This window comes from Phragmites australis, chromosome 11 (genome assembly GCF_958298935.1).
Source record: "Phragmites australis chromosome 11, lpPhrAust1.1, whole genome shotgun sequence".
Lineage (NCBI taxonomy): Eukaryota > Viridiplantae > Streptophyta > Magnoliopsida > Poales > Poaceae > Phragmites > Phragmites australis.
This window is the reverse complement of record NC_084931.1, coordinates 10488282-10506986: the sequence shown is the minus strand read 5'-3', so window position 1 is coordinate 10506986 and position 18705 is coordinate 10488282. Positions and strand designations below refer to the sequence as shown.

Here is an 18705-nt window from a genome sequence, read left to right as displayed (position 1 = left end):
GAGGCGTCGGCAGCGAGTCGGGGTTTGGATGAAGAGGGTCCCGGGCCCCCTGGATGACCTTCGACCTCGGCTCGAGCTAAGACCAAGGCCGAGTATAACTGCTCGGCGTAGGAGACGGCGCTGCTGGTCTCGACGGACATGGATATGGGGCCCGCTGGGCCCGGCATCTTAACCGTGAGGTACACGTAGTGCGTGGCCACCATGAACCGAGCGAGCGCCAGGCGCCCGAGGATGGCGTTGTAGGGGAGGGGGAGCTCCACGACATCGAAGATGACGTTCTCCGTCCGGAAGTTATCCCGGCTCCCGAATGTCACGGGTAACTCGACCTGCCGGAGGGGCAGGGAGTGCCCGGGCGTCACCCCGTAAAAGGGGAGCGACGGCTTTAGGCGTCTGGAGGGCACCTGCAGCTTCTCGAAAGCCTCCCTGGAGAGGAAGTTAAGGCCTGCGCCCCCGTCGATCAGCACCCTGCTGACCTTCACATTGCAGATGGTGGGGGACACTACCAGGGGTAGTCGCCCCACGCCTGCAGTACTGGCGGGGTGGTCGGCCAAGCTGAACGTGATCAGGGCATCCGACCACTTCAGGGGCCTTGCGGCCTCTTCGCTCGGGGTCGCCGAGCACACCTCGCGCCGCATGGTCTTGACACTACAGCGGGAGGAGGGCGTGTATGCGCCTCCGTCGATGAAGGCGACGGTGTGCTCGGGTTCCTGGAAACCAAGCTCTTGGTTGTTGGGGGTGGCTCTATCGTCGCCACCCCTGCGGGGCTCCTCGTGGTCCCTCTAGCGATGCTCGATGAGGCCCTTGACCGTACGGCACTCCGTGAGGTCATGCCACCTGGTCTGGTGGATCTGGCACCACTTCCCCGGCTTTGCCAGAGCGGGGGGCTTTGCCAGAGCGGGAGCCCTTGCGGGAGCCGGAGCCCTAGGAGAGGCTCGGGCCGGAGCCCTCATGGGCGCAGGCCGTCTGTCGACGGCCGCCCGGCGTGCTTGCCGGCGGTCGGGTTCTTGGGCCAGCCCACGGGCGGGGCCCTGGACTGGCTCGACGGGGACAGCCTCCCGCCTCCTTCTCTTCTTCTTTTCCCGCCTGTCGGAGCGGGAAGGACCTAGCTGATCGGCGGCGGGATGCTCAGGGCGCGGAACATGCCATGCCCGAGCTTCCACCGCCTTAGCGCACTTGTCGGCCAGCGCGAAAAGCTCTGCGGTGGTTTCAACCTCATGCGTGCCCAGCTTCTCGAGCATCCGCTCGTCGCGGACACCCTGCCGGAACGCGACAATGATAGCGTGGGGGGTTATCCGCGGGATGGTGTTACGTTCCTGGCTGAAGCGTTGTATGAAGCATCGCAGCATCTCCCCCTCCTGCTACTTGACGGCGTGGAGGTCGCATTCCAGGCCGGGGCGCGTGAATGTGCCCTGAAAGTTAGCCACAAACTGGTGGCAAAGATCATCCCAGGAGCTGATGGATCCTGGGGGTAAGTTCATAAGCCAAGAGCGGGCAGAGCCCCTCAAGGCGACATGAAAGTAGTTGGCCATCACCTTTTCACTACCGCCAGCTGCTTGGACAGCAGTGGTGTAGATCTGGAGGAACTCGACGGGGTCGATGGACCCGTCGTACTTCTCCGACAGTTCGGCCGGAACTTGGTGGGCCATTTGACCTGGCGGAGCTTGCTGGTGAAGGCACGACAGCCTGTGCCGTACCCTACGGCGCAGGAAGCGCCCTTAGGTGGCTAACGCCGGCGAGCCAGGGAGCCCCGGCGATCATGGGCGGGCAAGGAGGAGGCCTGGTCCTCGGCTTCAGCCTCATGCCGAGTCTCCCGCTGGCGCTCGAGGGTGACGTGTGCGTCTTCGATGCCCCTCCGCTCGTTGAGGTGTAAGTGGAGGTCCTGAGCTCCGGTAGTGGCCAGGGGGGCGGTGCTCCGCTTGGAGGCCCCCCGGCCAGTGCGGTCGCCGCCTGATGATGGGCCGGTCTTGGCTGCGCCGCGGTGTGAGGTAGCGTGGGAACTTTCGGCCAGCACCTGGCGGTGGGCCGTGCCGACTAAGGCGGCCACCTCCTGGAGCCAGCGGCCTTCCGGGGTTTCCCCCGCCACCTGGACTGGCGGGTGCCTGAGGAGGGTTTGCGCCGCAAGCAGCGTACTCCCAGGACTGGCCTCACCGAAGGCAAGCCTATGCCGCAGCAGTGCCCGACGCTGTCCAGACATGGATCTGGCGGCAGGAGTTTCGGCCACCTGCTAGGGGTTGGATGGTGCACCGGCGACGGCGGTGGCTGCCCTGCTGGGCCCGGCGCCATGGTCCCCCTGAGAGGGGAACGACGTGCGTGCAGATCGTGGCTGCTGCTGGGAAGCAGCAGCGACTGGGGCCTCCTGAGCGAGGGGCTCCATTTCTTCACTGGAGCTGGAGCTGGAGACGATGGCCACCAGCCATTTTTTCTGTAGGAGAAAACAAAAAAACAAATTCAGGGATGCAACCCCCCTACTTGGCGCGCCAGCTGTCGGAGGTTTAGCTCCTATCGCAGGGATCCTGAGGGACCCCTTTTTAGATATTCGGCCGGGGGGATGATTCTGAATGTGTTTGCTGGAGAAATAAATGGATATGAATGCAATGGCAGGTGGTGAGGAATGATCCAATGCAGAAAAGAGTAAATGCGCTAGGGGATTTTTATACAGGTTCGGGCCGCACTGCGCGTAACACCCTACTCCTGTGTGGATGCTATAAATGCCCTGAGAATGTCTCTCAGGAATGTGCTGGTTACAAGAATGTTTGTCTATCCTAGAGCCTGGGGCTCCTTGCTCTTCGGTTCCTATGCTCGTACGAAGGTGTTCTTCGATCTCTGTTGGACTCTGTGTGTGCCTGTCTGAGAGTTCGAGCGTTGCCTATCAATTAATTCGCCCTTCTCAGACTTCAGACCTTCCGAGCTTGTCTTTGTCCACGCTGCTGGCCGCTTTAAATACCCGCCGGTGGTAGCGTGCCCCGAATGGGAGGGCACGAGTTCCAAGGTGCCATAAATGGAAAAGGTGTCATCATAGTCTCTGTGTGAAGTGACTGGGGTTGAAAACACGCCCCGTGCCCGATCTTCAGTCGTCATGATGGCGCTGGCAACGGGCGCCATAGAGAGGGCCCACCGGGCAGCCGCAGAGCGGCCCAGCGTGCCCGCCCCGTCTTGTTCGCCTGCCTCAGCAGCGCGGCAGATGGAACGCCTCGCGCCTCGCGATGCTATCCCGAGGCGAGCCGGATAGCGCGGGATGGGACCCATGCATTAAATGTCCCCACGCCCTTCAGCCAGAATATGGCAGGAACTGACACCGAGCGTGGCAGAAGCAGTTGGAGGTGACATGCCACGTGCGCTCTTAAATACGGCCTCGGGCGTTTCACTAGCTGACACCTCATCGCTGGACCCCTGTAGGGGCCACTGACAGAGGGGCTTCCTGGGCCGTCGGGGAACCGAGTGCTCGGGGGTCACTGTTCACCTCCCCGAGCACTCTCTCCCGAGAACGCCCTTTCTTGGTCCCCGGGGAACCGAGTGCTCGAGGGCCACTGTTCACGGCACGAGCACTTTCTCTCGGCCTTGACTGTACGGATCCTCGGGGAACCGAGTGCTCGGGGGCCACTGCTCGCAGCCCCGAGCACTCTCTCCCGGAACTTCCTTCGTTGGGTCCCCGGGGCACTCGGCTCTCCTGGTCGTCGGGGGACTTGGGTGCTCGGGGGTCACTATTCACCTCCCCGAGCACTTTTTTCCCGGTCACTTAGTCTTCGCAGATCATCGGGGAACCCGGGTACTCGGAGACCACTGACTGTGGCCCCGAGCGCCCTCTCTCGGGACTTAGTCTTTTTTACCTCGCGGAGGTGACCCCGCGGGATGGCGCCACTTGGCGGATTGCTGGCCTGGCCTCGGGATTCGGGGACCCCTGGTTCCTGATTCACCGACAGTGCCTGTGGAGTATTAGTCACCAATGTTTTCGTCCCGCTGCCGTCGTTTAGATGTTGTCGTTTAGGTTAATTTTGAGGTTGCTTAGGTGAAGTCTTTTTTTTGTAAGAAGTGAACATTTAATTAAATAAAGTATTGCTTTTGTTACTTCACCTATGACGTCCTTACGTGTGTTAAACTTCCTGGGTACACATAAGCCGCACTTGGTTTTGGCCGTTAAAACCGGGTGTGACAAACCTCCACTCCAGAAGCCCCCTCTTGTGCCTGGTAGTTTCGTGAGTAACCCTTTTGTCCCTACACCTCCATCTGGCTCATACACTACTGGAAGAACTTCTAATTACTTGACCAAGTCGTACTCATATAAGCCTCGTGGTTGTGCTATTTTTATGGGTGGTCGCTCTACGAACTGATCCTTAACATGGTCTAAGCAAGACTACCATCATCTAACACAAAGAGATAACCAATATCTTAATATCCAACCGTCTTGCCTAGAACACATCCACAGGCCAACCAACATGCTAACTTACCTAGACCCTACTTTCCAAGACTAAATATTTTTACCAAAGTTATCATCATGATTCACATTATTAATCAAAAGTCATCATTTGCCTATGTTGCCCATGAATAAGCCACACTAAGCATAATCTACCCATAACATTGTAACCAAAACTACGGCTACAAGAAATATTAGAGAAAACTAGTAAACCATAATCATGGAATATCATGTTTGACCAGCATGAAATTTGTAAAACAAAACTTTGTAAAAATAGGCATAAAATGTTCAAGGACACTTGCCTTCTCCTAAGTGCTGCTAAAAGTTAATAAAGTCTTGATCTTGAAAATTCTCGAACAGCTCCTGGACAAGATCGTCTACACGCGGAGAGAACAACACACTAAGAACAAAGCCAAATGAAAGGAGCCACGATGCGAAAACTACAGCTAAACAAATTTTTAAACGGTTTAAAATGACGACACTATTTTTTGGAATTAAACCTAATTTTTAAAAGGTATAAAAAATTTATTTAAAATTTCCAAAATTATTTTATAGAATTTATTTGCATTTTTCTAGAATTAAAACTAATTTTATATGCAACAAAATATATTAAAAGCATTTATTTTATCAAAGAAAATATTTTTAAAAATTATCAAAATTAATCTATATTTTTAAACCATTTTCCAAAATAAAACATTTATTCTAACATTTTTGCAATATTTTTTACACAAGAAAAACATTAAATAGCATTTACAAAAATAAAAATAGAGCTAAAAACATATAAAAATATTTATCTAAATTATTTTCTATTTTTTGGAATTTTTCTATTAAAACAAAACCTATTTTCGAAATATCAAATTTACGTGAATTATTTTCTAAAGAAAAAATCCTATTACTGTGTAAGTTGACATCATCACGCTAACGTGGACACCAACTGGCTTAGTTTGCTGACTTGGCCTGCCATGTCACACAAAAATGTACACCCTAGATGCCTAATCGGACGGACGAGATCGACCACACATGAAATGGTACGCGTGATCTAATGCAAACTGGATGCATCATATCCGACAGTAGAAGGGGGTATCAACCTCAGCTTCGGCTCTGATCGAAGTCGACGGTGAGTTTGGGCTGCGGCGCGATGTTAGAGCGGAGTGGAGACGCCGCAGCATGGCTTGGTTGTCGACGGCGGGTGGCAGAAGGAGACGAGAAGAGAAGAGGCGGGCAACCCCGTTTGATGGCTCGAATGTGGGAGGGAAGATCGGAGAAGCACGGCGTCAACGATAGAGCTCTGTGATGGTTCGACGGCGACGTGAGCTTGGTGGCGGCGATGAGACTAGACGGTGAGCAGTCACATACGACGAGATGTGGTTGGCGAACGATGCTGTGAGCTCGATCAGAGTCAGGGAGGCGTGGAACAACCCAACGATGACGAGGGTGGCTCGGCGGAGTTCGGCGACGACACAAGTGCTCACAGGTGGTGCAAAGACAACGAGACTTGGGGTTTTGGGTGCGGCGGGGTTCAATCGTGAGTTTTATAGACAAAGAGGAGGAGATTGAATCAACTGATCGGGAGAATAATGGCGGGCGGAAGATTAAGGTTCGTTTCCTCTTTTTCCGTCTTCTTTCCTTTGTTATTTTGATGCTCCTCTTCAATTCGGTGGCTCCGGTTACCATCTGTGCATTCAAACGACGGTTAAAGGTATTGATTGGGGTGCGGTCTCAATGGAATTTAATTCGGTGACCGGCGCTACAGAAAAAATGAAGGGGAGATGATTCTGACGGTTGGGCCCACTTGGAAGTGAGAGAGAGGAGAGGAAAATTAGGCTGTCACATTAAACAATCAACTTAAAATGCCATGATGTCAGTTTGACGTACGTGTGATTTAATCCATATGAAGAAAATGATATTGATCTATTCCACCGAGATGTATGTTGGATAAAGACGTTATTGAAGAAACCAAGTATTACACACCATCAGCAAACACTTATACCTTTGCACATTACCAGCTTTTAAGACTTTAACCGAGATGTATGTTAGATAAAGACGTTAAGCGGGATCGTAGCTTTCGTGATGCTCGAAGGAAGGAACCGATGCAACTTTTATATTTTTCATACTTGGAGATGCTGAAAACTTGAGATATTTTACAATCTTATTTTGGAAGCAAAGAACATATGCAGTTTCTCAGAGGAAATGTAACTCCACATTTATTTATACACGCATATTTAATCTCATTCGTCTATTTCTCTCATTTAATATTTATCCATTCATTAATTCTATCATATATCTTATGATTTTTTCATCTATCTCACTAGTATAAATTTTAATATAAATAAACGATTATGATAAATCATTCGTGTACATCATGTGAAAATATTTCCCTTCCCATCAATTAAGCCTGGCTTGCACGGTGGCTCGCGGCTTGAAAAAAAATGTTCTTCTCCTAGCTGCCCTCGAAACTGCTCAAGTTTCCTATCCACTTAGAGTTGTTAGCAAATCCAAGGCTCAAGTTTCCTATCCACTTAGAATTGCTTATTAGCATAGAGATGCTTTTCTCATCGTTGGAACAAAATATATGTTTTCTTTTCCTTATAAGACGAAATTAGCACATGTTATCAGTGGTCCTGTGTTGTCATCAAACATTTTTTTCAAATACGAACTCACTTCGAGCGTGTGTTCGCTGGCAGTGTGCGAGCCGTTGGGTCAGGAGTTCGACTCCTAGCTTTCGCACTTGCGCTCGGGTTACGTTAGAGTACATAAGTGTGTGTTCAGTAATACTGCACGTTCCTACGCACTGGAGATCTTGAGCATCCTAATCTTTTTTTTAACGTGTGATGGACACGCACGCATGTGTGTACATATTATGTGAGTGTGGTATGTGCATGGTTCAGACTTTCAGATTTAAAAAAAAGGACCCCATTGGTAATGCCGATATCTTTGATTTTCAGGAAATTTCGGTCTTATTTCGGGTCAAATTTGAATCAAATTTGTTAAATTTAGATCAAATTTGAATATTTCGACCGGTAAACTAAATATCGAGGGTGGCCGATAGGACCAAAAATTGCTGATTTTCGGCGAAAATCGACCGAATTTTTTTTCCATGGATGTGTATGAGTCTCTTGTACCTAAAAATATATTCTTTAAATGAAAAAGTCGCAGTCAAATTGCGAGTAGCGGCTTCTTTTATAACACTTTGCCCTAACAAACTGAGCATCGAAATTCAGAGCAGCAACCAAACTAGCAGCTGAACACACACTTGCGGACTTGCCCACACGTGCAACACGCTTTCCAGTGGCGGACACGGCTCCGGCACCAAGCCACCAACTGCAACCGACACGTGCATCACCGGTGATTGACAGCGAGTTCCATTTCACGTAGCGGCAGATCTTCAGGGGCGGGTGGGGCTGCCCTTCCGACCGCCACACCCCTATAATCCCTCAAGTTCTCTCTCCGTATTTTGAAAAAGAAGAAGAGGGAGATGAGATAGAGAAGGAGCGACTGCCACTCTCTTATAGCTCCTCAGGCAAAAATTCAAAATTAAATAATATATGTGATCATATTTATCGAGATACATAATATATCGTCGTATTTATAATTTTAACATTCGTATTCGGCATTTTATTTACCGAAAATTAATTTTCGATACACAGTGTACCAAATATGGCACTATAGCACCGTATTCGACACACGGTGTGCTGAAAACGAGGCACAGTGCCATATTCTATCATAAACAGTGTCACGCATGAACAGTAATATCAGCACGTTTGAATTATGCTTTCCCTCTTCTTCAAAACGGTGGTCTTCTGTTACTCTAAAAATTTTAAAATATTTTTTACGTGTTCCATAATCCATTTGCAACCCATTTTAATTGGATTAACTGAAAAATCATTTGTATATTTTAAACTAAAATTCTCCAAATAAGACTACTTTTATAACTCGTAATAATTATTATTGTCTCAAATAAATTACCAAAAATCTAAAACAATTCACTAATATTCTTTTTATATGATCAACTAATTTCTAAAATTATTTTGAGCCCTAGGTTATATGATAAAAAAGTGAGTTACTTTGTAATGCTCCATTTATATGCATTTTTATCATTTGTTATATAAATAAAGCATTACAAAGGAACTCACTTTTCATCATATAATTTAGGACTGTGAATAATTTTAGAAATTATTCCATCACATAAGAAGAATATTAGTGAATTTTTCTAGATTTTTGAGAATTTATTTGAGACACTAACAATTATTAAAAGTTATAAAAATAGTATTTTTGAGATTTTTAGTTTAAAATATACAAAGGATTTTTCAGTGAATACAATTAAAATGGGTTGCATATGGATTATGAAACACGTAAAAAAAGTTTTAAAATTTTTAAAGTAACAGAAGACCACCGTTTTGAAGAAGAAGGAAAGCGAAATTCAAACGCACTGATATTATTGTTCATGCGCGAGGTGTGCCGAATATTAGCATGTAGCCCCATTTTCGGCACATGTCGAATACGGTGCTATAGTATCATATTCGGCACATTATGTGCTAAATATGATATTTTTGAGGTACGATGTATCGAAAATCAATTTTCGGTAAATACAGTGCCGAATACTAACGTTAAAATTATAAATACGACGATATATCATCTATTTCAATAAATACGGTCACGTATATTGTTTAATTTTGGATTTTGTCGACCCCTCAAGATCTCTCTCCGTATTTTGAAAAATCTCTCCGTATTTTGAAAAAGGAGGGAGCGGTGAGGTAGAGGAGGAGAAGAGAAAAGAAGATAAGCTCCTCCGTAACTTTTCTGTATCCGTCACTGCACGCAAGCAAGGCGAATGAAAGGACGAGCTCACCCGGCCCCTCGCCGATCGTCACGTCACGTCGCCGGTCCCCCCTCCAAGAGCGGTATCTGTACTGTACCCTCCTGCGCCCCAACAAACGCACTTGCACGCACTAGCTGTTCTCTAGCGTCTCAAGGCCGGCCCGTCTATGGTCATCATAGCCTGTCTCCGCGACCTCTGCTCCTGCTGCTGCCTCTGCGCCAAGCCCAAGAAAGAGATCATGGCCGCCGACGCCGACCAAACCATCACGCACCGCACCGTCGAGCTGAACAGCAGCGTGCGCCTGCACGTGGCGGAGGCCGGCCCGGCCACGGGTGCCCCCACGGTGTTGCTGCTGCACGGCTTTCCGGAGGTGTGGTACACCTGGCGGCACCAGATGCGCGCGCTGGCCGCGGCAGGGTACCGCGCCGTGGCGCCCGACCTGCGCGGGTACGGCGACTCCGACGTCCCCACAGGCGGGCCGGACCAGTACACCGCGCTGCACGTGGTGGGCGACCTGGTGGCCCTCATCGACTCCCTCGGCGAGAAGCAGGTGTTCGTGGCCGCGCACGACTGGGGCGCGCTCACGGCGTGGAGCCTGTGCCTCTTCCGGCCGGACAGGGTGCGGGCGCTGGTGGCCCTGAGCGTCGCGTACACGCCGCGGAGCGCCGCGCGGAAGCCCGTGGACGGGCTGAGGGCGCTCTTCGGCGACGAATACTACATCTGCCGGATTCAGGTACGTACGCACAGAAACCTTGCTGCCGCGCATGCTAATCTAGCTTCTTGTTTTTCTTGCAAGTTGACATGTTTTTGTTAGTTTCACGATGAGTCACATCCCTAGCCATTAGATCGAGCATACAGCCACACGGTGAAGCTTACCATGCCAATCTAGCCTCTTCTTTTGCTTGTTACTAGTAATCTTATGAATCATAGTGCCTTCCACAGTGTATAATTTGATAAATAAGGTTTTACCTCATTTTGTGGTGAGAGTGATTCTACAATAGAAGTAGAGTGGGAGTGATTTTGTGGTGGAAATAATTCTGTTTGTAAAATCGTTTGATATGCTAGTGGTGGAAGTGATTTTTGAGAGAATATTGTGTTGAAATTGAGGAGAATCAGTCGGGAATCAGGTGAAAACTAGTTTTTTCAATTCTCACATCGCTATACAAAACGGGAAGTGATTATCGCGCGGAATCACTCCCCAACCATCTCGTTTGGCAACGTTAGAAACAATTCTAGCACGAAATCAGCTCTCAGAGCTCCACCAAACGAGACGTAAGTCTGAACAACTGAAGGCTCAAAATTTCAAACTGCTCTTTGGCAGTTCAGAGACCGACCGGATTCGCTCGTCTTAGCCACTCTGAAAGTCCGTTCAGAGCCATTGCCGGTGATCAGAGGGGCAACATGAACACATCCTTCACCATGGCTTCCAGCTGCAGCAGTAAAATATCATAACGGAGCAATCACCATTTTGTTCGAGTTGCTACCATCTTCCTCCAAATTTCTTTCGTCCAAAGTGGCAGAAGTTGCAACCATATTAAAGCAACACATGTTCGTTGTTAATTTCTCCAAAGGCCCTGCAGTTGCAACCATGTTAAAGCAACATGCTTGTTGCTGATCAATTTCTTTCGTCCATTGTTTCAGAAAGAAACACAAGCGTGTAAGTGTGTAACGCCAAGGATTACAGAAAAATAATCCATGATGTTAACATGCTGCTTTGCACGATGTGTACTTTCCTTTGTCCGTTCTCAGGTGGCGTTGCACGCTTTAGCCTTTACACATTCCAGTGGGGCCGTGACAATCTTTAAATGCTATACTTTGCTTAATCACTACTGTACCGACTGCTAAACTCCGTATCTTTCTGTCTCCATCGCCAGCTAAATCCAAACTTTCCCTTTTATTCTTCCGTAAATCTATTATATTATTATTTGAGTGTTAAAAGAGTCATCATATTTACTCTCAAGATCACAAAATTATCATGTTAATCAGAAAATAAAATCTAGACCACTAATTATTATGAATATCTAATGGTCTAGATTAAACCAAAGAGTATATATCAAATCCGATTAATAAATAGATAAATTCGGAATTAAAACTTATGAAAAATTAGTAGTCCAATTTCCATACGGTTTGGGAAGCAAAATATCTAAATAAAGAGTCCAAATAAAATAAAATAAATAATAAAAAGAGAGTAGTTTTTAATCAAAGATTATTATAATTAAATGGTGGAGCTAGACTGACCACACTGTTAAGGTGGCCCACATACCTGATTTGTTTCTCTCTCGGTAGCATGAGTCACCTTCCGTCCAGCCCATCACATCTTGAGGATACGGAGGATCCTAGCGCTTCTGGTTAGCGTCCGGCTGTACATGGCCTTACGGAGAATGAAAGAGATATTCTCTCCAATGAATTATCTCAAACTTGTTGAATCTTATCATTAACTGTCAAACATTCTATACCACCTCTTATGTTTTGTTTTACTATTTCTCTTCTATCTCTCCACGTTCCTAGTCAAAATGTGTGCTAGACAGACAGACTAACCTTTCACTCCGATGCAATTTTGTTGTTCCTTTAGCCTATGTTCTTCGTGCTCAAGTTGTCTCTTGCAACTCATCCGTACTTAATAAGAGGCAGATAAAGCGTACCAATGTATACATACCTTGCAGGTTAATGAGGCATTTATTAACTAATAGCGTGATGGATATGCTGCGCAGGAACCAGGAGCAATCGAAGCAGAATTTGCGCGCCTCGGCACGGAGCAGGTGCTGAGGAAGTTCCTAAGCTATCGCAGCCCCGGGCCGCTGTTCATGCCGAAGAGCGGGTGGGGCTCGCCGGACGATGAGGTGCCCTTGCCGAGCTGGGTAACGGAGGAGGACATCAAGTACTACGCGAGCAAGTTTGACAAGACCGGCTTCACCGGGGGGCTCAACTACTACCGTGCCCTGAATAAGTAAGTTGTCCGGCATGCTTATTGTTTGCTAGCATTGCATGGTTCAGGAGCTGTTAGCCTTGTGGAACCTGTGACCTACCTGGTTCCTCCCACAAACCATGTAGCCAAGTGCCGACTCTCACTTTTGAACCACAGAAAATGTGTACCCTTTTTTATAAGGAAAACACTAATAAATATGAAGAGATTGTGTGTCAAAACATAAAAAACTGGTTGATTGCTCTCCACGCAAAACATCACTTGTTTTTATTTTAGATTTTATATTCGTACAGTACATTAACATGCAGCATTTGAAAATTTTGTGCGTAATAATTAAATAAACAACATCTAGGATCGTAAATTAGAAAGTGAAGCAAACATGACAGTCCACATGGACTAGAAATAATTAACTACTATCCCTGATTAGAATTAAGTTTGGTTAATTCTAGAATATGTATAGTCGAATTGTTTATACTTTAACTAACAATAGTATGAATATCTTCATGTGGCTATTTAGATATAATTCCTACAGTTCTGTTAATTATGCATCACTTAAAGTGTTTATCATATTCTAGAATCTGTGAATTGTTGTTCCACGGGTTGCACATCCCAAGATAATAGAATTACTATTTAACCAACATATTTGGTATGTACTTAGGACATGGGAACTCACATCACCCTGGACCGGAGCTGAGATAAAGGTGCCAGTCAAGTTCATCATCGGAGATTTAGATTTGACATATCATTATCCAGGCATACAAGATTTCATTCACAAGGGTGGCTTCAAGAAGTTTGTTCCACTTCTAGATGATGTCGTCGTTATGAAAGACGTTGGGCACTTCATCAACGAGGAAAAACCAAATGAAGTAAGCGAGCACATCATCAACTTCATAAAGAAATTCAACTGACGCTAGTTGCTTAATTAAGCCATGGCGTATTAAGAACACGAAATGGTACATACGTATTTGGAATTATTACTCAATATGTTGTGTTGCGCATCCGAATGTAATGTTAAAAATTTGTCCAATTAGTGTCGTGTTTCTCTTAATACTCAGATTTGTACAAATCATGAATTTTATTTAAAAACCTTTGGGGTGATGTCGATTGATTATATATGATATGAATGGTGTGTAAGATTATTTGTATTTAATTTGGTATATGCAATTAATCGTGGTGTTCTAATAGTAAACATTCTAGTGTGAAGGTTTCTTGACTACAAATTCAAATTATTGGGTTTAAATGCCTCTTCTGTACCTTTGAGAGCATGTTCGTGCAAGCGCGTTTCTGTGGGTGTGTATGCAGTGGTGCGCACTTGGAGTTTGTCAATGCTGGGGTCTATTGGCCTGAACCTAATTGTGTCCTTCGCTCTGGGCCACTCACAGCATGTCAGCATAGGCATCTAGCGCAGCGGTGATAGGCGACAGCATTTGGAATGGGGCAGCATGTTGGCGCCCTCTGCCTTGCGGAAGCGGGAGGAGTTCGGCAAAGAAGCTGAGCGACGGTGTGTTGAATTCTGCAGTGGCAGGCTTCCCGGACGGCCACCATTGACTTGATAGACGTAGGCGTTCATGTTTTGGCAACTCATCAAATGTCAGGGTTCAGTTCCCTAATTTTTCCGGTGTCAATTAGAACGGGCCGGCTAGATGGTTTATGGTTAGACTGTTGTCTCCGTTTGATTTTTCTGAACTTCAAGAATCAAACATAATTGGGAGAAGTGAGTTTGCTATGTTAACTTTTCCTATGCGTACATGTCAAGAATCACTAGCTACAAGTTGCATGTATTCTGAAGTCTGAGCTCCCCTTTCTGACTGAAACGATCAAACGGGCACCGGATTCGCGGCTGCGGCCTGAAATTGTTGCCTTGGCATCTTGTTTCTGAATTATTCTCCTTCTGTTTTGTATTATAATATAATACGAGTCTCCATCTACATCTGCAGATCCTCTGAAAAACTATGCATGCACAAGCATCAGTGCATTTTCTAAATTCACAGTCATTTTCTAAATACATGCACCCAAGTTTGTGTTACAATATATAGACTTAGTCTATTATATTTGTTTAATTCAAAATAAATCTTAAAGACTTAACAATATGAAGTAGGTGTGTTTCTTTAATTTCACTTTGCTAAGTAAATGTGGATGGAAATCAACTTAAAAGGGTTTCTCTCCTCCATTCACTTAGCATGTGTGGATGACAGGACTAGAAGAACACGTGCGTGCTTGCAGCACAACATCTGCATGAATGGTCCGTTGAAATCGGGTCCAGTTGCTTGTGCAGGTCCGGTTTTCTTTTACGATTTTATTCTTTTTGCTACGTGGACAAACAGATAAATATATGAAAATCGTGTCAGTCAAGACTCCGATCGTGGTGCGTCTCAACCGCATGACTCTCTCTGTATATATATCTATCTGCCGTCGCACAAAGGAGAGACGCAAGTTGCATATTCGCAATTAGAGTTTTACCAATTTCTCTCTGCTGCATCGTCGCATGTAGACTACTCCATCCCGCTACGCCGGTGTGCATCAATGAACGGGAGAGCAGGTCTTCGGAACCCGTCGCTCTTGAGATCCTGCATCGAGAGAGGGTGAATAAGGTTTTTAGGAAGCGCTCGTCGCGACTGCTCACGATCTGCTTTGCCTACATCATCATGTGTTACTTCGTCTACACTGCCACCATCATCGCCGTTTGCTACATTGAGATCAACTTCGACAATTTCATCTTCCTCATCGCCTACTGCATCGACATCATGGGTATTCTGCATCTCACGTCGACATCGGATACATACACTGCAATCCTACTCGAGTGTTTAATCGAGTGAACTAGTCGATATACTACTCGAGTGTTTTAGTCGATATATTTCTCGAGTGAGCTAGTCAAGATTCTTCTCGAGTATTTAGTCGAGGCTGATTGGGATTAACCGAATTCTAGTCAATTCTACTCGAATCTTATTAGGACTCGTTCGAGGTAGTCGCTAATTGATTTTCTATATTTATTCATATTCATATTATATCAAAAATTAAATTAAATTAAATCTAAAGTACTATTATTTCCAACAGTTTGTCGTGTCTTCCTCCCAGAGTCTCCACCCACTCCACAGTCATTTTCTAAATTCTATCCCGTACACTCCATCAGTGCATGCTGCCAAACACCACCATCCATCCAACCCGAGGCACCCCACGAACCTCGCATCCACGAATCATTCTAGATGCTCTCCCTCCTCTATTATTTAGTACATGCGTCCAAAATAGATTATAGATATTCATATTATTTGATATTCATATTCGGTTAAATATAAATATGATAAAAAAATTATATTTGACTAACAAACGGATATATCTAAATTTATTTTCCAAATATGAATATAGATATATTCTAATTCGTTTCAATCCGTATCCAACTTACCCCATTTAGATAGGTTGAAAAAGCTATACTACAAACAAAGGATACAAAGATCATGGATAGGAGTCTGGTACGTTGTAATAATCTTTCCTTAATCTTGCCAGTTGTTTTTGGTTTAGTTAATGTGAAATAATAATTAGTAAAATAACAACAAATACAGTAGGAGTGTCATTGTAGCTCTCTTGAAATTTACATGTCATGGTCCAAAACCTTTTTATTTGTGGACTCGGAGGATTTTTGCCCGCTCCTTACAGGAGTGATCTTTACATTTTTTAAATTAATAATCTCTCAACATACTTTTTAGTTGCATGTAACTTTTTAGTTTTTGCACTACATGTATGTAAGAAAATTTGAGCTCATATGTTGAGGAACCATGATTACACCGTATTTGATAACTCGAATGAATGTTTTGAGCGCACTAGCCATGTATGCTTTAAATCCATAGCGACGGATACGACAACAAACCTATGACTGTTGCATCTCAGTCCGCAGCATGGATGAGTTAAATAGTTGATCATCTCTACCATCCTTACCACTAAGCAATGGCATTTTTCTCATTTTGAAATTTAGTCAGGTTTCAGAGCTATTTTCTGGTTGATTAGTGAAATCTGTGGTCTAACATGCTGGGCATTTAATGGGAAGGAATCTTCCTTTTAGTATTATGCCAAACTGCTATTGTTTCTTTCCATGAAGCCAAAGATGAAAAAAGGATGGTCCAGTGATTGTGATTTGTAAAGGAACACAAAAATTATTCTGTTGATGTTTACCGATACAACTAAGAACCGTTATTTGGCGATCGGACTTTCACTAAGAACATTGTATATAGAGATGTTCTTATATATATAGATGTCTCTAGGATGTTATTGTGAATATGTTATTTTTGTTATATTCATGTTAGACAAGAAATCAAGTGTCATGATATTGTTTTAATGTTAGATCTTAGGCATCGTAGAGCACTATTACTTTATGAATTAAGTATGATCTTTAGCATAATATTTTGTTTTCTTCGTGTGGGAAGTAAAATAATATTGTACGTGTGAGAGATTTTAGGAACCATTATAATATAGTGTAGTGGTGCTAGATTTAGAACCATTGCAATGTATAGGCATTGTACTAGTCTTATATAAGAATTATGTCTGACTGACTAAATGTTTCATGTTTTGGTAACCTAAATTGGTGAGATCTTCCTAGCAATAAATAAAGCTCCGACATCTTTAATCACGTCCATTGCAGAATCAGAAGCACCACACTCTTTTCATTAGGTTATAATTTCAAGTCCAGGACTGCAATCTAACTGTAATCCTTCCTCTTTATATGCAGTCATATTTACGAGTGTCACAACGTCTTCATACACTAAATTAGGTTCTTGTGGGAGCTGCTGTAGGATTTGCCTGTGGTGCTCTATGGTTTGTGCTCTGGAAATTGCTCGTGCAGAAGGCATTCGATTCTTCGCTGTTGGTCCAAATTGTAGTCATCCTCGGGTAAGCAGCATTTTGGGTTGGCTTTGTCATCTACATCAATCTTCATTTCCTTATGGACGAAGAGTAGGACTTCATAACGGCAATGGGAGACACTAAAACCAATTGATATATAAAGGAAGGTTTCCTTTGGACATTGTGGGACCATCGCACTGCAAATTATTTGGCTGGGACTATGGAGCTTCCATGAAGGTTCAAAGACTGCTGAACAGACAACAAATTTATTTGAAATCGATCTAGCATTTTTCGTTGTCCCACAGCAGGATAGTTCGTGTAATATAGTAAATGTAAATATGTAATACATGTGGGATCGGCCATTAATTATGACAATATTTGATGCTCCAAAATTAACCTAGCATCAGGTGGTACAACATTAAATTCGGATCATTAGTGCCTAATAAGTTTCTTTGGGCCAAGTGTTCCAACATGACTATTCCAGCTACCCACGACGATTTGCCAAAATATCAGGTTTTCACCAAAGAACATCACGCAGTCTTCCTACTAAAAAACTATTTTTTTAAGACACTTAAAGTGATTTTTCACATGTGGTTTAAATGCTTAACTGCCTGAGAAAGTTTCTACGGTTTTGGGTTGTTTGGGAAAATAAATTTCCACAGACGGTTTGGTTACGATAGCTGTCTGTGCAAATGAGATGATTATCACAGGTGATTTCTTATGTGAACCATCTGTATAAAATGTCATTTTTAGAGGTGGTTTTTTATATGAATTGTCTCTGAAAATAGTATGATTATCACAGACGGATCACATAAAGAACCGTCTGTAGTAATAAGGATGATTTTCATAGGCAGTTTACAAGGTTGCAAAAAATTCATATATTTTTCATTGGAAGTTGGATAGAGATAAATTTTATATGAAAATTATAGCTCTAAACGGGAGACATGAATTTCATACGGAGTTATAAACTTTTACAACCCATTACCACATATAGGTCATATAAGAAGTCATCTGTGTAAAAGGTATTTTCAAAGGTGGTTTCTTATGTGAACCGTCTCTAAGTAATGGGGATGATTTCCATAGCAGGTTCACATAAAGCGCCTCAGGTAATAAGTTGCCAAAATTCATATTTATTTCATATGAAGTCGGATGGGGATAAACTTTATATGAAAATTGTAATCCTCGATAAGATATACAACTTTGTAGTTGAAACTTTTTCATTAAAATCATTTAGATATCCAAATAATCGTTTGAAGTTATCAAAAGAATTGCTTATGCTATTAGTATCACTAGTACTTCTATGGTGAGATGTTAAGGACGTATCATGTGAACTGAGAGTTTCCAGGTTCAAGTGTCACAAACTGCACGCGCTCATATTTTGCGCGAAAAATCATGTGACTTATGACTTGCGCGGGCGCAGGGTAAAATATCAATTTTGAAAATTGATTACCAGAGATGATTCGCTTAAGGAACTGCCTGTGAAAATTGAAGTACCAAAGACGGTCCGTTTAAGGAACCGTCTGTGGAAACATATTACCACATGCGGTTTCTTGAGTGAATTGTCTGTGAAAACCTATTATCATAAGCAGTTCCTTAAATATACCGTATCTGGTAATAGGTTTTCACAGGTGGTCTCTTTTGTGTCTGTGGAAATAGTCCATTTTCACATGCATTCGATCAGAGGCGAGTGGCTAAACGCATGTGCAAATAGGTTATTACCCA

The 18705-nt window shown here is 44.4% G+C and overlaps 1 protein-coding gene across 1 annotated transcript; it reads left to right on the top strand.

The window, feature by feature from the left end:
* Positions 1-9326: 9326 nt before the first annotated feature.
* LOC133885219 (uncharacterized) lies at positions 9327-13271 on the top strand. The gene is made up of 3 exons (XM_062324893.1): positions 9327-9963; positions 11942-12177; positions 12812-13271. Exons 1-3 carry the CDS (start codon positions 9397-9399, stop codon positions 13059-13061), a joined length of 1053 nt encoding a protein of 350 aa, XP_062180877.1. The 5' UTR covers positions 9327-9396; the 3' UTR covers positions 13062-13271.
* The last annotated feature ends 5434 nt before the right edge of the window (positions 13272-18705 follow it).